General features: G+C 44.4%; 1 protein-coding gene across 2 annotated transcripts; it reads left to right on the top strand.

Moving 5' to 3' along the window:
• Positions 1–9: 9 nt before the first annotated feature.
• On the top strand, positions 10–21,230 carry CCDC191 (coiled-coil domain containing 191). Of its 2 annotated transcripts, none has more exons than XM_065062857.1 (17): positions 10–182; positions 606–644; positions 1,500–1,641; positions 3,945–4,076; positions 4,615–4,793; positions 5,301–5,524; positions 6,336–6,492; positions 8,373–8,566; positions 9,321–9,570; positions 11,118–11,572; positions 12,085–12,179; positions 13,759–13,841; positions 15,193–15,294; positions 16,460–16,603; positions 17,767–17,919; positions 18,289–18,443; positions 19,915–21,230. In XM_065062857.1, exons 1-17 carry the CDS (start codon positions 33–35, stop codon positions 20,045–20,047), a joined length of 2,787 nt encoding a protein of 928 aa, XP_064918929.1. In that variant the 5' UTR covers positions 10–32; the 3' UTR covers positions 20,048–21,230. The 2 variants fall into 2 exon arrangements, with proteins under 2 accessions (XP_064918929.1, XP_064918939.1); XM_065062867.1 differs by having other exon boundaries at positions 87–182; positions 606–681.
• Positions 21,231–21,899: the final 669 nt, after the last annotated feature.

The raw sequence follows: 21,899 nt of genomic DNA, 5'->3' as shown, positions 1-21,899 counted from the left end.
CCGCCCGCCGTCCAGGGGGGAGCGGCGTTGCCATGGCGAAGCCGCTTCCGCCGCGGTGCGCCGTAGGACAGGCTGAGAGGGGCGGGCGGCTGGCGAGGGTGCCCGGCGTGGCCATGGCCCTCCCGGAGCACAAGCCGCAGCTGTACCGTTGGCGGCGCCTCACCGCCGGGGCCCGGCCGAAGGTAACGGGGCCTCACGGGCGGCGGGGAGCGGCGCGGAGAAAGCGCTAAAGGGGCGCCAGGGGGAGGCCTGTGGGGCGCTGTCCAATCAGGGCACGCCTTCTCTGCGGAGGGGCCGCGGGCGGTTGCCACGCCCCCAGCGGCTTTAACGGTGGCGGGAAGGGCAGGATGGGCTCAGCCGAGGGGGCTCCGTGGGTCCCCGCCGCGTTTAGGAGCAGAATCGGGCTCAGGAAAGAGGTGTCGCAGGTGTCGGAGAGGGCTGCGGCAGCGGCTGGGGGGTTCGCCGGGGGACGGGCAGTCCCCACTGCGCTCGAGTGAATGGCGCTAAGCTTGGAAGCAATAAACTCTGGTCCAAACAAAAAAAGAAAAAAGTCAGGTGGTTGCAATACCTTTTGTTGTGTTGTTTGTTTTTTTTTTTCTCTCCAGACAAGGTTTGACTCTGATAACTTGGGACACTGGATCAAGGTGAAGTAACTTGCACAGTAACTCACTTAACAGTAAGGTACCTCGTTGGCTATGCATAAAACTCACGGGTCACACGCAAAACTTAATGTTGAGCAGGACTGCAGGTTGTATGTATGGGCACGAATACAAGAGATTTATCCCAAAGCACCATCTCTTGCGTCTACAACCACCTGAGATCAAGGAAAACTAATTCTAGGGTGAACTTCCCTTTGTTTTGCTTCCTTGGGCAACCTCATGCTCCTACCCTCCGCCTGCTTCTTATGTCAGGTAGGAGTGTGCATCTGCCTCTTCAAGCAGTCTTCTTGACCTCTGGCAGCTGCTTGTTCTGCTTGTCTTAGCACAAAGGGAGGAAGCTCTGCAGAAATGTGGGCTGTCTGGGGTACAGGTGTTACATGTGAAAACACAGTGACATGTCAGGACCATTTACACCTCAGAGAAGAATATGGGACAGAAAATCACTCAGATTATCGACAGAGCGGCTAGCCCAGTTGTGACAAAATGCTGATAGCAAATTTCATAGTTGGTGGTTGCTGGGGACGAGCTCAGCAAGTCTCCATCCATCCCCCAGGGGCTGAGTGTTTGCATTCTCCGTACACGTTCTCTAATCACTATGATTGGCACTAATTGCCAAATGAATGCTTATTGCTTAATCATTTCTAAGCCCTATTTCCCCAGACATTTGGAGAAATGTGTTTCAAAATAAATCTGTTCCTTGTAACAGCCATGCTGTCTTGTGCGACATTCCCACTGATGTTTGCTTTCTTTGGAGGAGAAACCTGGATACCAGGTATAGGAAGTTTAAAAATGAATATCCAGCAATCCTTAGAAATGTGTTTTCCTTTCTTTAATTTAAAGAGAGTGCACCAAGCCTCTGAGCATGCTGTCTCTGAAGCTTTTTCCCTTGAAAAGTCAAGTTATCCACAGGGGCCTTGTGGTCCTGTGACACGTTTGGAAACCATGGAACAGCTGCAAGATCATGATGATGCCTATGAGGAAGGTGAGCTGAGATACTGCTTGCACAAGCTGCATAAAATGAACTGTTCTTGATCCAGCATTGTGGTTCTGGTCTGAACAGACTCTTGCAAAGCTTGAGACCAAAAGAAACAGCTGATAGTAAGATGTCTTTCATCTAACAGAAAGGCATAAGAAGAATCAATTGCTGGAGTTCAAGGTAGATCTTACTGAGCATACCTAAGAGACCGATAAACTCTGTCTCCTGGACACAGGTCAAGACAAGGATGAATTCTGCTCTTGAAGACACATTGTATGGTCAAATACAAGTTAGTGGGCTGTAGGAAACCGGATTAAATTACCTGACGTATTTTTGATAGCAGGCCAGATGTGAAAATAGAGTTGCTCTGTGTAACTTACACATCTACAAATAATTGTGTGGCTTTGCTTTGATTCCATGCAAAATTTTCCTCACTAATTAGCTAATAAAATATTATTTTTGTAATGCCTGCAGCCACAAGTGCTTATCGAAATTTGCAAATAAAACTGCAGTACTTTAAAAGAAAAGAGAGAGAAATTATCTCCTGTCAAGTGCTTGAAGTACATCTGCAGTATAATAAGCTGATAGGAGACAAGATTTTTAAAACTGAGTTAACCATTCTTTTAAGACTCAAAAGTGTGCCTTACAGAATGGTATGAAGACACGTCTCAAGAGCATCCACTTCAATACAAGAAGTCAGCTTTTATACTTGTAATTATCATGGCTTCTGCTGATAGGAGGGAATATACCTCTCTGCTTACAGTGCACTGTCTGAATGCATTAGACAGCATAGGGGCTCAAAAGGAGCTGTCTTTGCAGATGATGAAAAGTTGCTTGCTTTCCTTGTGTGTCATTATTTTGGTTTGCCCTTCTCAGCTAGGGTTTTCCTTTTTATAGCTACCAGTCCCTCAGGATTGTTCCTGAAAACCTTTTATCTGGAATCCATTATTAGAATACTTAATGGTATTAAGTACACATAGTGCACTTTGCAAAGAAAGGTATTGGAAAGTGCCAGAACTGTTTTACTCCAGTTATGAGGAGCTCACATTTCCCAGTCAAAAAAGTAACCCTTCTCTGAGTGATAAGCCATTTTTCTATCATCTTCTTTCTGTTATCAGATATATTTCCTTGTTCCTGAGTTGGCCTGAGAGATTATAAAAGAGAACAAAAGTGATTTGAAGGACAATAAACATTAGATTCATGTTTTCTTCAGAAAAAAACCTGCTCCTTTTTAAGGAAGTTTTAAAAAGGCTTTGTTGCCTTAGAAATACCAGGACTCAATGGGAGCATCTTCACTTTGTGTCAGAAATGGAGATTTGGAGCAGCTGCTCCCTCCTGGGTGTCTTCTTTGTGCCTTTACAGGGCATGACTTGCACTGCAGGGGCTGCTGAGGTCCCTGCTCTTTGCCCATCCTCACCGCACAGACAGCTCAAGATGGCTCTGCTTCTCGTGGGGCTGCTCCTGATGCCTTGCAGTTTACAGCCCTGCGTTCTGCTTCAGGAACAGCTTGGCCACCCATGCAGCGAGACCAGGTGGTTTGCTGAGGCAGCAGCCACGTTAGCTGTCTTGGCTTTTGAGTAAGAAGTCTGAAACAGGATTTTCTGTGTTTTTCTACAGAAAAGCGGAGATGTAAATAAAGTCCACAGGATGACTTTATATGCAGTTGTTCATTAAGCATTTGAGCTCACTGAAGCATATCAGATCCATCATGGGTGCATTCCTGTAGTTGCAGTCTTAATTCTGAGTACAGGTAGTGCCTGGTGAGGCTTACCACCTGACACATTTGTAATCTAGACTTACCAGTTATTCCTGGAGCTGTGGTACTTGCAAGGGTACCTGTACATATGAAGCAAACATTTGTCCAAACAGAGGTTCTTTTTTGTATTTAACATGTGACAAACGTGGCTGTACATGTGGAAAATACTTAAGCGCCTAAACCTAAAACCTATGAATTCTGAGTTATAAATTACCTCATGTGAATTCCATCTTGATAAATGATACTATAATCACACAAGTGATCTAAATGTCCACAGAATTTTGTAGGGAAATGGAGTGAAGAAGAATTTGTTTGTGACATATGCGATAGGGAAAAAGTTTGCCACCTTCTCTTCCTGTTCTTTTGTAGATCAAGAAGATTAAACCAGTACTATTAGCCTTATTCCGTTTTGTGTTGCAGATGAGTTTTCAGTCATTTTAGACAGCCTTCCCAGCATGTGAAATGACTCTTCCAGAGATGGAGTCTTGCTAGTTTACGCTTACCCATATATGTTTTAAGCAAGTTAGGTCATCAGTCTCTTTCCTCGTGATAGCCCAAGAGCTGCTCAGTAACTGGATGAAGTCCAAACTGCAACTGGAGCTGAAGAGTGATGGGGAAGAGGAAGCTGACTCTGTCCTCCTGGAAAAGCCTTCTGCAGCCCCTCTGAAGGAGGAGCGCTTTGATGGTGAGAGCACAACAAAGCAGTTCCTGGCTTCCTTTCTGAGAATGTGCTGGGGAAGGGAGCCATGTCTCATGGCTCGTCAGACTGAGAGGTAAAAGTTGCTTTGAGGCCAAGATAGTGGGATCAGTAGAAACAAGATTAGAGGTGATGATTTTTATCCCCCAGCTCTTACAGCAGCTTGCTGTAGGGCTGCACAAATGCACCTCATAAACATTCATTGTCTCCCTTTGTAAAAGAGAAATTTTATTTATTTTATGTATGGGTATTTATGACACCTGTCAAATTTACACAGCTATTTGAGATGCTCAGAGGCAAGGCAGTGAAAAATGGGCAAAATGTTGTTACTGCTCTAGCGTGTTCAATGCGAGACTGATTAAGACTCTGGAGATAAATGGTGTGCAGTCAGTGTGTCTGCTTTCATCAGAAATGCATTCACAGTCTGGGAAAGTGATCCCTTTAATTACGTTAGGCTCTGTGATCTGAGACAGAGGGATTTATTCATTTCAGACTAGGCTGAATTAATCTGAATTCCTCATTTCAGACTTGTGCAGCTATCTGGAACATGAACTGGAAAGTTCTTCTGTCCAAGCATACCTACAGCATCTTTTGCAGAGTGAAGTTGTGAACTATGGGATAGTGAAAGGACTTAGACTTCAAGACAGCAAAGAAAACCAAGAAATTGTAGATCCTCAAATAACCATGGAGCTCAGGCATAAGCAGGTGAGCAGGCAAGGCTGCGCAGTTAAAAGGAATAAGATGTATCATTATAGGATGAGAGTAAAAGCCCAGTGATACTTCCCCAGTATTCTCTCCCACCCTTCAATAATCTCTGATTTGGAGGCATATACCCCGGGATACTCTTCCACAGTATGGCTGAAATGTTACTGTGTTTCTGCGTGCACATTGGCCATTTACAGTAGCTTGCAGAGTTAACTTTCACTACACCTCTTCAGGTTTTCCCTCTTTTTGAAGACTGACAGGAAAAGCCACCATGGCAGTCAGTTCTGAGTTTGTTCCCATCAAATAATACTGGTTTAACCTCACTCTCATGACTGGAGTTTTTTGCTGGTCTGAGAACAGAACCAGTCCAGTCAGTACAATCTACAGGTAAGATTGCTTGCTTCATCTGTAAGGTGGACTGTGACCCACCCTGTCAGTGTATCATGAACCTCAAATTCTTCAGTCTTTGGTGACCGATTTGACTCTTACTGATTTCCTCCTGCCCAGGTGAAAGAAAACCGGATGAGGCGTCAGAAGGCATTAGAGCTTCAGAGACAAGAAAAGTCCCTGAAGAAATCACTTCTGTCTGAGGCCAAGCTCCAAGCACAGGAGGAGGACAGAAGGAAGGCTCTGAAGGCCAAGAAGGAGGAGGAAGAGATCCAGAGGGAAATGGTGAAGCTGCGAAAGGAAATGGCTGAGAAGAGGCACATCATGGCAGAAGCATGGAGAGTGTAAGAGGGAAGGGTGGGGCCTGGAAAGAACCATATGAAGAACAGTTCTCAGCTCCTTTAGCTAAATGTGAGAGAACTGGTGGTCCCAAAGGAAACATCTGCTATTCCTCTGTCTACAGACTCTCCCAAAACCTTTTATTCCTTTGTTACCAACTTCAATGGCAAAGTTTATCATTAGTGGGAAGATGGACTGAAGATCCTGTTAGCCCCTCAGCCATTACCAGCACGTACACTGAATCACACAGTAGGAGCATTTTTGTACTACCATGCATTCGCTTCATCAACTGTGTGGCCACATTCAGCCTTGTTAGCATCTAATGCAGCATGAAAGCCAGTACACACACACACACACAAAAATAGAATTAATCGCTAGCCTGCCTAGAATAGTCGTTGTTGAAAGTCTAGCACTTATGATACTTCCTGTGCTGTGAGAGAATTAAGAGCATTCTTGGCTGAGAATTCTGTAGAGACATAAATTTTGCTTCTGCTGAGCTTGGATTGTCACAGAGATGTGACTTGTAGGGATGCCATTTCTTAGGCAGCCCTGAAATCCCAAATCTTCTCATGCAAGTGCTTTACTGAAATCTTACTATTTTCTTCTGCCTGCTGTATTTTGGAAATGCTCCAGACTGTTTAATCTCTGGGACTCCAAACTGTGACAGAGGCTGTTTTCTAAAAAGTCTAAGTTAAATAATCAGCAGCTTTCTAAGCTGTAAAGGTGATTCTCTTAGCATTGGCCAGGAGGAGGGTGAAATCTGTGCTACACTACCTTCCTCATTGTATTAGATCTGTATGTTTGTTCGCTTTCCAGGGAAAGGAAGAGACAAGAAAAAAGTCAGAAGCTGTCAATGCAGGAGGTATCTATTACTACATCACAACCCTTGGTCCTGAAGAAAGAAGAGCAAGGAGAAGAGAAACAAAAAAAGGCTCAGGAGCTGTTGCGCAGGATTCAGACCAATAAGCAGAGAGTGAGCATTACTCTTCTTTATCTGAGACGCTGAGCTACCGGCCCTCAGCTACCATTTGCAAAACTTAAGTAAAAAGCCCTGGTTATCAGAATTTTTTACTTCTTCCAAATCCTTTTCCTGATACCAAGCAAGTTGAAGAGCGGGTGGAAAAGTATCTTGTAAGACTAGGAGCAAGAAATCCTGGGCCTCCACATCCCCAGTGTTTCTGTGCCTTAAGTGTACTCAGTGGGAGGTTTCACTGAGAATTGTGGATAAGGTGCAGTGCTCAGTAGTGAACATAAAGGCTTCTGCAGTTGAGAAATTGGCAGTTGTACACAGAAGACAGCAGAGCAAGATTTGTTTTCCCTTGAGGAAAGAAGTTAAAAGCAGGGCAAAGTGGCACAAAAAGGCCTGAGAAGTCCTTATTGTGTGTATGGGGAGATACTTTAAAGATTGCTTTGCAGACCCCGGTGCAGGAGCAGAGAGTAGAAAGAGAAGTGCCAAGGCCTGGGATGAAGTTTGTGCTGGTTCTCCAATAGCTGCAGTATGCCAGCACATTCACAGTAACAGGTTCTTCAGGGATCCACTCCCACTGGGTGCAGCAGGATATTCTGTGATATTGCAACAGCTCTTTTGAGGCAAATCTATAGACTTTAATAATTCCTAGTAGGAACCTGTTTCTTTTACCCTTATTCTGATACCATGACCAGCTCTGGGTTAAACACCTGGTTGTATCAAATACTTGCAATTAATGAGCAATCTTTTTGTACTGAATAATTTTATATGGGCCGTCTCAGCAAAGGAAATAAATTTCCGCAAGTGCAGGTATGAATGCCATCTATCAGGTAACATTTTTAATTAATAGAACGGTCATCATCATTAATATCTACTTACCTATATCTGGATTTTTTTTAATAGAAGAATTCTATGGCTTTTATGGTGATTCTCCCCATGGTTCACTTCATCTGCCTGCTAGATTTGAGTTTGGCTACTGTATAGCAGCACACAACCTCTCTCCAGCACAATCTAAGCTATGAAGATAAGCCTGAATAAAGCCACAGAACAATTTAGGGCTGGCATAATGTGAGAAGCCATGGCTTAGCTGAACTAAGCAATAGCGACACTGATTATTTTCATAAAGCAGAAAGAAATAGCTAATGCATCAACATTTTATCCTTCTCATAAGTCTCCATTTGGAGATTTCAGTGACTGAGAGGAATGCAATTTAAACAAGGCATTATGACAAGGGGAACAGCAGAGTCCTGTGAGCTGACCTGCCTGGAGAATCAAAATGAACAGTGTCTGCTCTGACAGGGCTAGAATTATGGGTTAGATTAGATAGCAAATTCCTGTTCTGTACAATGTATATCACTCCCAGAGGCAGTGAGTCTAATTACACAATAGGGGAATTGTTTGGCTTCCTACTGGCCCAAGGGTGAGCTTAGGTCATGTCATAAATTCATGCTAGGATGCATCTTGATTTTTGTCCAAGTTAAAAAAAACCAACCACAAGTGGTCCATGGAGGTATTTGTGAACTGTTCTCCACAGAAGTGTTCTTACCTGTAGCATTTTAGACATTTTCTAGATTTTGAAACATCTTTCCTGTCTCTAGAAATTCTGTGTTCTTTCACCTATTTTATTCCTTTACACATGGTGAACTGTGTTTCACTCAAAAGCATAGAACCCCATGATGTTATCTTTCTAGTCCCTTTTGCTTTTTGTAGAAGACCTGCACGTGCTCTGTTTTATTTCTTTTAATCCCTCAAAGTAATTGTGGAAATTGAAGATTCTAAAACGAATCTCAAAAATGAAAGTCACATAAGGGGAAAGGTGGAGAGGATCAGCAATTGTGTGATGGGCTACATCTTGCTCATTGGTTTTCTGAAACTCTCCCATGCAGTGCATGCAACGACATTTCTCTGCTTGGCTGAAAGTCCTTCTGGAGCACCACAGAATTAAAATGGAAAAAGCCAGAGCCCTTGCTGACTGGAAATGCCAACTGAAGGCCCTACGAGCCTGGAGAAACTATACTTGGGCCCAGAAGATAGAGCAGGAGGCACAGCAATTGGAAGTTCATCTCCAGGATCAAAACAGGTAGTGCCCCTACACTGTTGAATTCCTCCTCCTGCAGCAATACTCAGGCAGTGCAATAATTAGGGACTGTAAAAGGGACTTGCCAGTTAGCCAGCAGGAGGAAAACAGCAGCTTTTTGAGAAAATTACTACATTGCCTGCAGTCTGCCAGAAGTGGTGTGGCACAGATGAAAAGGAGAACAGAGATAAATCAGAGCTTTAGCGTTGTCCAACAAGCCTTCATCTAGTTCTCTCTGTAGGTATCTTTCCTGGAAATCTCACCCTGGCTTGTTCTAGACCTCAGAGAATATGAGGTGCTATATTTATTCCTGATTAGTAATTTCCTATTTCAGCAGTAGTATACAGAGACCATTTTGGCCAGTGCCTGTCGTTAAAGAGGCTGTTGGATTAATTCCCTGCCAACCAGTGAAAATTTTGCTCTCGCAGGTATCAGCCACTGCTTCCCCCTCTGCAGCTTGCAAGGGAACAGGATACCTCTTTTGCACCTACCCTGCTGCCCAAGGATGACACAGGAAACTGCAAAATGGGAACTAGGGAATCTTACTTCAGAGTAACAGACACACTTCTCCCCTCCCACTCTTCCTTGGAGAAACACTTTACAGCTTTGGAGGCCCTTCAGAATTAAGTGACAAAAGGACTTGGGAAGTTATGGGGCCTGGTGCCATGGCCTGGACTGTTGTACTTGATACAGTTGTCGCAGGCAGGCCTGGGCAGAAGCCTCACTTCTGTCATAACACAAGTGCTTTCTCATTCAGGAAAAAACAACTGTCTGTGGAGCATAACCAACGACGGCTTTTGCGCAGCTGCTTTCTGGCATGGCAGCGCTGGAGCCGAGCAGAGACAGAAAAGCGAAAGCTGCAGATCCAGAGGGAGGAGACAAAGAGAAAGATGGCACAGCTGCTGGAGGCCATGTCACTGGGGAAGGGTGGTCTGGACAGGCCACTGGAAGTTAAGAAGCCTGGGACAGCAGAAGTAAAGCATCGTCAAGGTTTGCAGCAGAACAAGGTAAATCCTTCCCACATAGTTATGTCTACTGGCATCTCAATACTCTTACAAAGTACTTTGTGTGTGCAATCTCAAATAAAGAGAACATTGTCCCAGAGGAAGGCTTATTTTCCAGGGTGACCCTAAATACCTGCCTGCAACTGTTCTGGAGAGAAGGCTTTAAAAAACAGAGGCAAACATGAAAAACATTGAATGAGTTTTTAAAACAATCTCTCGTGCTGCCAGAGAACAACGCTTCATGTACTGTGGATCGCAGTGAGCATCCCACCCCCAGCTCACTTTTGCTCAGAGATTAGTTACATCTTTGATGCCTGCTTAGACTGAAAAAGAATAACGCTTGATGGCATGACGAGATTTTGTCATGCCACTGCAGCTCTCTGGCTTCTAAGTGTGGGGAAAAAATCTTGTCACTGTCTATTTCAAGATAATGCACATCAGAGGGGCATAGGAGAGGAGAATCAAAGGTTGCTTCCTTAAATTATCATTTGTGAGGTCAGAGCCTGCCCTTCCTTTCTGTCTATGCAACCTGTACCGCAGCAGTGTCCAGATCCCAGCATGAGAGCTCACATACACATACTACAGGTCAAGCTTTTCATTTGCTTAAGCGTCAGCAAGAGTTGATTTCGTACAGTGGTTATATCATCCTAGTAGGCCCTTATTTTTCTTCGGATGCACTGGTAAAATTTTTGCTGGAAGGACAGGACTCAATTTGGGGTTTGACTTAGGAATCAGAAAGCAGACCTTACATCTGATGCCTTTTCAGGGAAACACCAAGTGTCAGAAAAGGTGCAGCCTCATTCCCCACTGTGCACCAGTTTCATGGTGATGTTTATTAAAGCTGTAGAAGAGGCATGAGAAAACAGCACCTTGTTGACTTCTCTTCCATCTGAAAAGGGACTGTCCAGTAGATCAACCACGTAGATCACTTTAACAACCGTTTTTTTCCTTTATGCTCCATTTGAGCGCTAAGTGGAGACAACACAGTCCAAAAGGGAGTGTGCTAATCCCTGAGAAATCAGCTGTCCTGAGCTGTGTTCCCTAACAAAATAGTCAGGATACATTCCCAACAGAGCTCTTGGAAATTCAGGCTAGACATGAGGAAGAAATTTTTTACAATAAGGGTGGTGAAACACTGGCACAGGTTGCCCAGAGAGGTGGTGGATGATATTCCAGGCCAGGCTGGATGAGGCTCTGAGCAGCCCGATCTAGTTGAAGATGTCGCTTCTCATTGCAGGGAGATTGGACTAGATGACCTTTGAAGGTCCCTTCCAACCCAAACTATGCTGTGATAATCAGGATTTATTCCTCCCAGGGAAATGGCACACAGCTCCTTAACAGTTCTTTCCCAAAGCCTCCCATTTTGTGCATATCAGGGCCCTTCTGTCCTGGCTAGGAATTGGATAAAGATTGCATAGCTGAGATTACCCTACTTTTCAGGCATTTCACTAGATTTACACTAAAGAAACATTTACTGTGTAGCAAGGGAAGAAGATTGCTTGGTTTTAATCAGTGCCAGGTTTTCCTAATTTTTTTTTTTTTTTCCCTAGCCAACTGAAACTTGCCTCATACAGAAAGAACCTGGCCAGACCCAAGGCCGCTCCTGTTGGGATGCTGCTCACACGTCTCATTCATACAGAAAACCCAGACATGCCTGGAAAATTACGCTAAAACATGCAGCCCCAAGTGCCCAGGACCAGGCTGTGTACAGGAATCGAACAGCCCCTCTCTCCCAGCAGTTTCAGGCACCTGGTCCAAAGACAGCTCCTGCTTACGGCAGCTGTTTTGAGCACCGTCATGCCTTCCAGCAACGTCTGATTGAGGAACAGAGGCGGCAGCTTCAGAAACAGCAAGAGCTGATCCTCGAACTGCAGGAAAATCAGAGGCTGAGCAGAGCTAAAGAAGAGGCAGCACAAGCCACGGCTATAACCCAGCAGCTTAACAACTCTGCTTCACAAACCAGGGAGGAAAAACAATCAAGATGCAAGAATACAACCCATTTGAGGTATACACCCTCGATAAAGCAGGCTCAGTTAGTCAGCTTGTCTCATTCCTACTCATGTTGAGCCACAATTTGCCAGGCATACTTCAATCATGCTGGCATTATCTACTCTTCTTCTCACCTGTGACTTTGCCTCAAGGGTAGTATCAGGCTGCCCACAGTTCTCCATCCTTCTCTCTTTTTGCAATGGCTCAACACAGTGTGATCCATACAGGATCCACTTAGAAACAGCAACACTAGTGTCACACATAGTAGCAGCAGGGATTTGTTTAGTTGGAAAGAAAGAGAGAGTGTCATCCTCAGTATTTCAGAATGTGCAGCAGACCTGGGTATTCAGCTCCTTTGCAAGGGTGCATCACTAATCCCATTTCAAGTGTGTATCAGGGATTCAGAATGGAAATACAGCACAATGAAGAATAGAAACCATAAGCCATGTTTCTCAGACATAGGCGGTAGAATTGAGACATCATTTGACCACACTCATTAATTAATTTCTTTACTCTCTCCTTTCATAGTCCACCTGTTTTTCATGGGCCAGAAAACACAAGGGCAGTGTTGCAAGACAGGAGGGCCTCCAGCCAGCTGACCTCACCTCATCCTATACTGAAAGGTATTGTTCTAGATAGCAAAGACCATTCCAGGTCTCTTTACTCAACAGCTTGTCTGGAAACCTCTCTTTCTTCACCTCAGCCTTGCTGGTTGATGACAGTATGCAAACAAACCTCAGCACTCTTTCCCAGCCTGACCAGTGCTGTGAGAGGGTGAGCTGTTTTCATGCCCAAGTCAGGCATCTGTAAAACCCGAGCCACTGCCAGCCCCTCAAGTCCATGCTCTGGTAGTGGTTACTCCTAACACTTGTGATTGTTTCTGCTGTGACAAGACTCAAAAAAGAAGCTCTACAGGCTTTTTCATTGTCAGTCTTGTTTCCTTCATTGCGCATTCACACTTGAACTGACCAGTCATTTTCATCTAACTTTGACAGAGGTAGTGAGATTTCAAAGGGAATTAAGTGCCTAGCTAGATCAGTAAAGGAGCTCCAGATCCCTGCTTTCTGTGAAGGATCTCCCCTTCTCTGGCCACACTAGAACAGCATATACACATTAAACATGCAGCGCATCCTTTTAATTAAGTAAATTAAGATCAGATTCTGTTATATCCCTGGGTCGTGTTCTTCCATATCAACTGGGTGGTGGTTACAATCTGCATGAAAGGTTGTCTGGAATATGATCATTGTGATTTTTGACAGTTTTGGGATCACCAGAGCTTTTTGGCCATGATGGCTGGGCGTTAATAGTTGCCATTCATTAACTGTGTTCAGCTCCCATGCTACCTCGTCCAAGCCATCACTCACTCTGATTTGCCTGAACTCTGCACACCTTAGAGACAGTAAACTTACTTTCAGAGCACTCAGTGCTTTTGTTTGAAGATCTCAAAAAAATTTGGTGAATAAGTTATTACTGGATGATTTTCCTTTGGCAGAGAATCCTGGGACAGCTGAGACGAGAAAGGAATCTGAGGAAACCTATCGTGGTCAAAAAACTTAAATACTCACCAGTTATTGATTGTTCCAGTCTGTGCTTCATTTGCAAATTCAGAAGAAGGGAGCACAGGTTCTCAGCTCCACTGCATCTTCTGTGTAGTCACATCAGCACTGTAACACCTTTGCTGATAGCCAGCAAGATCACTGCATTGCAATTTATCTCCCAAAAGAAGCATTAGGCAGCAGTTTCTCACTAGTGGAACCAAGTACCTGTGTGTCACTGTGGCAGAGATGCTTTCCATCATGAAGCTGCTATTTAAGTAAACAATTGGAGCTTACCAGAGTCCTTTTAGCAATTGCTGCTAAATCAGGTGCCCTGAGCCTCAGCACTCCATCAGGGAAGACAGGGATGAAACATCTGAACACAGCTCCTTTCATAACTGAGCCTTCATGGCTCTGACTGTCAATCAAGGAGGGTTCAGTGAATCTAACTGAGGTAGTTCTGAGTCATCTCATAAATGTTCATGGGTTCCTTGTCCATGACACTGCCAGCCATAAGAGGCAGCAGAAAGTAAGTCCCTTTGTGCTGGCACTGCTAGGTCAAATAGGGGCTTGGCAGTAGAGTGTAGTGGTCATGCTTATTCACCAAATTTCTGCCATTATCATATAGCTCATTTTTTACTAAGCCTTATGTCCTCTGTTTCTGTAGCTATGGAGGAGAGAGCAACTCAGCGGGCAGAACGGAGGAGGAAACTAGAAGAAGCCAAACAGCGAAGGGAAGAGGAAAAATTGGTAAGGGAAATGGAAAATGAAATAAAGTCTTTCACACCATTCCAGTTACAAGAAATGCTCTTTTTAACCCGAAAGTGAGGGACCAATCAAAGGCACTTTATCCAAATCAGGAGTTTTATAGTTTGTGAGAAAGCAGATGTCCAGCACATATCTAAAGAAGTAGTTATTGCTGCATTTACATACAGCGACAGCACTAACCCTGCCATATCACAAGCAGACACTTTATGTTGCTGCAGTTGCGGTTCTAGAAGCAGCCTCCATTACCACCCCCCCACACTTCTTTCACACCTGCCCCATGACCATAACTTGTCCTTGCTGAGGATGGGAAGGGTGGGAGTGCCTGCAGAGATCCACTTGACTGCACCCAGCAATGGTGAGTTTCGCTTCCACTGCCTTTCCTGTCTGGTTAGGTGCAGCTTGAGGATGTGCAGTCAAACCTAGTAAAAATCCTGCCTCTTTCTAGCAAATCTCTGCTGAAGAGAGAAGACACTGACAATGTTTGTAAAGTTAGTACACAAATTCTGTGATACACATCCAACAGAGAAGCCTTCTTAGCTTCAGGGCATTAAGCTGTTACTGAAAACATCCTAATGCAACTTACTGTCAATAAGAAAGCTCAGAACTGGGGTCCTACAACAACCAGCATTTTTTTCTTCCCCAAGACACACTCACATAAGCAGGAAGCTGAAATGAGCCTTAGAGGACACTTTAACCATAGAGTGGACAGACAAGCATCAGGGTAGGTTTCCTCAGCTGCAGTTTCCACAATTGTACCGATCAAGAAGCACAGTCATAGTAATGATGTGTGATAGATGGTTTGGGTTTTAGGCCTTTGACGCATACATTAAGAGCAAAAGCTCTGTGAAATGAGAGCAGAGTGGGTTTTGCAAGGGGAGTAAATAAACATTCAGAGAAGGATACTGTGTCAAGTATGACCAGTACTGAAGTAAAAAAAAAACTTCTTTGATGTTCAGTGTTTGGGGAAAGAACTGTGTGGGTACCTGTAATGCTGCTTTGCATGTAGAAATAAAACTTCAGAACAGAGCCCAGTGATTCAGAACTGACTTCAGCAATAAGGTTATCAATAAATAACTTGGTGTATGGTTTAAATTTTTTAGGGGAAGAGTGGGCAAATACTATAACTTAGGGCAAAGAAAGATACATATAGGATCATATGCAGTTCATTCATCAGCACAGATCATGTGGAGTATGTGACAAAGTCTGCTTCCTCCTGAAGTTTCAGGTGCTGTTCAATACTAGAGGAATACTGGGAAAGCTTAGAGGTCCATATTCTTTGAAAATGTCACGTGCCGAATTAATTTTTACCTTCGTCCATTTTCTCCATTTCAAGGCCCAGATGAAGGCTGAAGAGGAAGCACGACAAAGGAAGGAGGCCGAGGAGAAGGAAGCTCAGCGGGAAAAACAACGGGAGGAGAGAAGGCAGCAGAAGCTGGTGATCAAACACCTCACCTGTTTCCCCCCCTTTAGCAGAGATAGGGAAGAAGAACCATTACCCACGAGCACTCACTCAGCAGCCAGAGTAATGTGAACTGAAGGTCTTCACTAGTAGAGCAGAGTTCTACAGCACAGCACCTGCTATATAGACCCACCACCATCCCCCTTTTTGGCAGTGTTAGGAAAAGGGCTGTGGATGAAATGCACTGTGAAGTATATACTGTCTCTGTCTCATCAGCAGGAGTAAAGGCTGCAGGTGCTGGACATTCACTGCTGAGGTATAGCCACATAAGTCCCCACAGTGGCAGCATGTTCAGCCTGCTTTCATAGTGCTCCTTCTGCTTGTATCCCCCTCCAGCACACACAATGATACCAGTCACAAATACACAATTTAAAAGTAAACAAGCCTGACAGATATATCGAGGGCAACTTTCCACCTGAAGAACAGAAGCATCATCTCCTTGGAGCTAGCCTAGGAATAGCCCCACTTCATTATTTTTACTTGGAAATGAGCTGTCCTAATAACCCAAATAGCACATTTGAAACCCTGTGGGAATTTGACCCACAACTACTATTCTACTTGGACTGTTTTAGGATGTTTGACCTTCATCCCTGAGTCTCAGTCGAAAGTAATATTGTACAGTTATAAAATACCCACATCACTTCCCTACTGTTTAGTGCTAGATTAAGTGGTAAGGCCCATGCGTAAACTCAGAATCATTTTTGGACATGGTTTCAATTTCTAGTTTTACAAAGGTAGAAAGCTGCTCTCCTCGAGCTCACCAAAGGACCCCTCCCCACACTGATGAAGGCCCATCAAAAGGAGGTTCCCGCTATATCAGCACTGCTGATAGCCACAGATTATATGTCTGCTACAGTAACGCCAGACTGCAGTGCTGAGGAAAGGCCAAGTGTTGATAAATGGCCCAAGGAAATGCCCAGAAATACCATCATCTTCCCTGAGAATTTTCAAGATGGTTTGCTCTGCTTTCTACCGCAGGTTTTAGTATATGGGGTCAGGTCTGGTCTGCACTGCTCACGATTATATAGATCCCCATTTCCTGTCACGTCAGGACCTCTAGGTCAGATATGACAATCTGTTGTCATTGCTTCACATCCTCTTTAACCAGAGTGAATTAGAACTACTGCTCTTTGTATTGTAGAAAGAGCTGGAGAAGCAGAGGAGGCTGGAGAAAGAGCAGCAGCTCCTCAAAAAGGCCAGAAATCACTACGAGAAGGTCCTGCTCAGAAAGCGTGGAATAGTACCATGGAAAAGGCTGAGGGAGCTAGCCAAGGAAAACCTGGTGGTAAGTGCTGAGGATAAAGGACTGGTGCCATGGGAGGAAGGGAAAAGGAATGGATGCAGCACTCAGCAGAAACCTTAATAGGCTCTTAAGCCAGGTACAGATGGGAAAAGCAAAAATTCTCCCTGTGCACCCTGCCCTATATTATAATAGGTTTTTAAAATCAGCCCATCTGACAATAATCATGAAAGGTCGTAAAAAAACCACAAAGGGTGGCATCCTCATTTATACCTGATTAAACAGGAACCAAAAGGACACAGAAAGGAACCAATTTCAATCTAATGAGAAGTCATCTTTTGTTAGCCTCCACTTGTCTGCAGTACTAACTGCCACATGCCAATAAGACAGTGGGAGTTAGTTTAGTATGATACAGCCAAAAATAAATTGAAGTTATATGACATGAGCCTGTCAATCCTCTTGCCCCACAGCAAAGTGAATCAGTGAGACACTGCCAAGCCACTGTTGTTACAGTGGTTAACCGCATCCCATCTCTAGGGCTTACCCTCCCTCTGGAGTTGGTGCTGGTGCAGTGTTGGCCACTTGTAGAGGTGGGACACCACAGGTGATAATTCAGCACTCCGTTTGAGCATGGCCATATCCTCAGTTCAGAACAGCAAGTGGTAGTTTCTGAGACTTTGACACATAAATGAAACATTTCTGTATATGACTGGATTGGCCTGTCTTATCAGAGGTAGACTAATAACAGTCAGCGGTATCCTGAAGATTTAGCTAGAGCCCAGGGCTAAGTTGGCAAGCTTTAATTTAAGTCACTGGAACTGCAGCTACTTAAAGTATTTGACCAAATGTACATAGGCTTCCAGCTGGGAGAAGCAGAGGGATAGCAGCTGTTCCGTAAGTCCACCCTGCTGGTCAGCATTATGGACAGAGTTGGAGTAGATTGTTATAGGCCATGCCTCTGCTCAACTCACAATCAGTTAAACTCAGCATCTAATTCAGAAGGATATTCCCTAGAAGTAATGCAACAGCAGCCTGACAGAGAGACTGGTCTTATTCCTTATGCTGACCTCTTTTTGTGGGAACCTATCCTGTAAGTTATTCCAGCTGTCAAACACCTGCATTTTCTGTTGCCCCAGTTTTCTGTAGCTTTATGCTTATGTAGTCACTCATCCGAATAACTAGTTGTTGTCTCTGCTGTCTTTACTCAGGTGGCACAAAGGCATCACTGCTTGGGCCTGCAGAGGAAATGCCTGATGACTTGGCTCCAGGACACCCAGGGGAGCCTCATGGAGAAGGCGTCTCGGGCTGAGGACTTCTATTCCCATATGTTGCTGAGACGGGGCTTCAGGAACTGGCTAAAGGTTTTCCCACACCACAGTGGAGAAATGATACCAAGCGACCCAGTTGCTGCCGTGCTTTCCCCTCATCACACTGCCGCTTCACACATCTGCAGCCCAACCTTTGCTGAGTTACATGGTCACCATCCCAGCAACATCATTCCTTCCTTAAGAGATCTTCTTTCATCTCTCCACTCTCCATCATTCTTCTTCACCCAGGACACTCTCCTCCACCTTTGCACTCTGTCACCCTGCTCCCTGCTGATTTTCCTCCGCTTCTGTCTCCATTATGCTTCACGGATGCAGCTTCAGCACCATTCTGTTCCTGCTTATTGGGCTGGGGGTTGGGAGAAAGAAGCCATTCTCACCTCTTTCTCTGTCCTTCTTCTCTAGTACAAGGATTATCTCTCCACTTTGGAGGAGACAGTGAGTAACATCCACTCAGCCTGCCTCAAGAGGAAGTACTTTTGGGCATGGTTTGACCTGACCATGGAGGAAAGAAGTATCTTATGGGAGAAGCTGAAGGTTGCTACTGAACACAGTAACAAGTAAGTGTACTCCCTTGCCAGCAGTTCTTTTTACTTAGATTTAATATACCCTATAGATTATTTTAGAGACTACTTATGACCTTTCAATTATCTACTCCCCAAGAATGTGTGAAACAGTTTCTTTACTGCTGGTATTTTGCTTCTGTGACATACACAGACAACATTAGCAGAAGTTTATGGTAAGAATTTTCCATGCAGCCTCGAAGAGGAAATTTACTGGTACCCTTCACAGGACTTTTAAATCTGCTGAAAGAGAATACAGTGAAAGCAGATAAGTCACTGAAACTTTCTAAGCTGATTAGCCGATGCAGCCATGCAGCTTCTGCTAAAAGCTGCTTTTGGAAAACCTTTAAGTACAATTATAGCAAGCTAAATGTTGTGCAGGAATTACACTGTATTGTTTTGTCCACAGCAGATGATTTAGTTCACAAATCCAAAGCTGATCAACTAGAAACCCTACTTAAGGAATCTTTCAGTTTATGCCATTGTCAGCCACACAGTTCTACCAGTCGTGACTGGAGCTGGATGCACCCAGTTCACTCATTATCCCATAACTGCATTAGCTGTTGATTTTAACAGAAAGAAAAAACTATTGTCAAAGTTCAGCAGAAAACAGAAGCATGTTCACCTGTCTCACAATGAAAGCATGTTAGCTGCATGCAGTCACGAATAGGCTGCACCTGTGTATGGCCCAAACAGGATCTGCAGCACCTTCAAGGAAGAATTAAATTAAATTCTCCTCTTAGGTGGTAGAGCAAACATGTTCTAGCTTGATCTGTAAGAGCAAAACAGTGCATGATTTAACCCAACAAGCCAGCAAACTGCAAGAACTAGGAAAAATTTAGACCCAGGAAGAGACTGGATTCATTCTATGTATGACCTCATATTAGGAGCATAATGACCTGTCACTCATCATTACCTCTCATGGCACTGACTGTTCAGTTCAGACCTTGACATAGCAACCTATTCTTTAGACAGGACTGTCGCTTCCTATTGCCCATATGGGAACCCAGGCTAAGGCACCTGTAGTGGGTGGTTAAAATCAGGTAAGAACTGGAGCCCAGCTGCCTGTGCTCCTAAGTGGCTGGTCTAGACCAAGCAAACCTGCGTTTTCCTTAATAAACTGCTTTCAAAGACCTTGTTTATTCTTCAAGAAACATCTTTCATCTTCAGAGTGCTAAGCAAAAACCAAGTAATGAATCCTGTCAGAGAAAGGAGTGAAATTCTTGGGGGAGGGGAATGGAGAAGGGCAATGTATTATTTTTCCCTGGTATGATTGACATATTAATAGAGTGGTCTGAGTGCAGATGTTTAATATATCACAGCCCTGACTAGCAGCAGAAAGGGCAAATCCCACAGCTATTTTACAGGAGTTCTCCCCTCAAATAGGAGTAATCTTTTTATTACCTGTTATGTTTTAGAAACATCTTCATGTTGTCACTTTTTTCTTTGTGTCCCCAATTTCTTCAAGGAGACTCATGCTGAATGCACTCAAGACATGGAAGCAGTACCCATTGCTGATGAAAAAGGAAAGAGAGAGAGAAGAAAGGAGAAATCAGCTACGCAGGAGAGTAGCTGAAATTCTCCCCAACTTCCAAACATGACAGAAGAGAGTCAAAGGCAACAAAAAGACAGATTCTGTTCAGTGCTATCTTCCTACTGCCTGAAACAAATCCAAGGGGAAGTCTTGTCCAGTGCAAAGGGTCTTAACAGCCAAAGGAAGCTCCTTGGGGTCACTGCTGTTGTAAACTAAGTATGTATGGAAACTTATCTGACAATCTCACTTTGCATTTCAGGAGGTTATTCCCCACAAGGCCTTCCTCATGTGAAGTCTCCGTAGGGGTGTCTTGGCTGCTGGCAGAGAGGCCTAGGTAACCAAAGCCTAGGGTATGTTTCCGGCCAAGACCATTTCCAGAGCTGCAGCACTGCCATGAATCCTCCTCCATCACAGGCAGCACAGAACTGAACTGCACCTATATTTTGTTAAGCAGTTACCTGGTGCTTTTCTCTTGCCAGTCCTCTGTAGGGTGACACAGCCTGATGAGAGAGTGAACAGACCTGACTGTCACCTGACTCCTAACCACTACTGTGAACCTGGCCACCCAGAGAGCAGTTTCTAGTTAACTGTGCCAGGAAATTTGGATAGGAGGAGGAGAGGAAAGAGCTATTTATGCAGATCATATTTGCTAGTGACCCTGATCACAGTACCGCATATGGACAATCTAAAACCTGGATTCTTTTTGAAGAGACTGCCCAGTTTGCTGCACTGGCCAGGTCACAACCGTAGAGCTTTGATTTTGGTGGCAAGAGGTGATTCTAAGTTTGTAACCCTCTATTTTCTTATCATTTAAACATTTTCCAAGCTGTTTAACCGTAGTATTTAAGGATGTATTGTGCAAGTCTGTCTGGGCTTTTTCACTTGATCCAACACTTTAAAAAAAAGATCTAAGAAAAAAGGCAGGCTGTATTTTTACATAAGCTAAAGCTAGCATGATTAAAATGAAAGTTTCTTATCACTGTTTAACCTTAACCTGCACCATAGTGTAGCTAGGGTAATGCCATTAAGGTACAGTATGTCTTGTCTTAGCAACAACATAAGGCAAGAATCTGGAATCACTTCCCCCTCACAAGAAGACAGGCAAAGTTCTCTCCAAAAGCACTTGGCAGTACATGAAGCACTTGGGTTACACCAGAAAGAAGACAATTTACTGTTATCCGTTGTATCAGATAATTTTTAAAACCTGTATATGCACTGAAAGTTTCCAATAAACCCAAATCTTAAATGAACACAGCTGAGTTGTCAGTGCAAATTTTGTCAGAAGCTGGCTGAATGGCACTAGACAGAAGTCCAGGGTCACGGACTGTGCCAGCACTAAGCACGGCAGATCAAGTGGTATAGGACAGGTCAGGTGCCCAAGCCCAGCAGCAGGCTCCAGAGCTTTAGCACCAGGAGTTTGCCCATGCAGAGAGTTCACAGGATGTGGTCAGAGCCTCCCGACCCACACAAGCCAGGCTGTTAAGTGGACTCTCGGTGCATGTCTGAAGACAACTGTCACTCGTAGATTACTTCCCCCAGCCAGCCTCTACAATGTATTAATATTTACTGTCTTCCAAAGGCTGATTACAGATCTGACCACTGACAGGTCAGATGAGCGCGTGATCCAAGCGCAGGGAGCTGAAGGTGCCTGTGTGGAGTGTGGGCGAGTACAGACCATCTGGCTGCATTAAAAGGCAGATTGTGAGAGGAAGTGACAAGCTGAGAGAGGGCTGAATAACTTGGCTTGTGCAGAAGAATGGGCACTGAAGAAGGGTAGCACCTACTGCAGAGGACTGAGCCAAAGAGGCAGGGAGGAGCAGAGCTGGGAGCTGAGCTGCCAAACATGCCCCAGTGCAGCCAGCAGCCATGCTTGGTGCTAACAGCAGCAAGCAGTGGCAGCACAGCAGCAGCAAACTGCT

Source organism: Columba livia, chromosome 1 (assembly GCF_036013475.1).
Source record: "Columba livia isolate bColLiv1 breed racing homer chromosome 1, bColLiv1.pat.W.v2, whole genome shotgun sequence".
Classification (NCBI taxonomy): Eukaryota; Metazoa; Chordata; class Aves; order Columbiformes; family Columbidae; genus Columba; species Columba livia.
This window is presented reverse-complemented; position numbering and strand designations above follow the sequence as displayed.

What these genes read in the sequence shown, in the direction of transcription:
- CCDC191 (XM_065062857.1), top strand. Translation starts at nt 33, where the DNA reads ATGGCGAAGCCGCTTCCGCCGCGGTGCGCCGTAGGACAGGCTGAGAGG. An exon ending in TGATGATGCCTATGAGGAAG is followed by an intron (nt 1,642 to 3,944) that starts GTGAGCTGAGAT and finishes TCCTCGTGATAG; the next exon opens with CCCAAGAGCTGCTCAGTAAC. An exon ending in AAGAATACAACCCATTTGAG is followed by an intron (nt 11,573 to 12,084) that starts GTATACACCCTC and finishes CTCCTTTCATAG; the next exon opens with TCCACCTGTTTTTCATGGGC.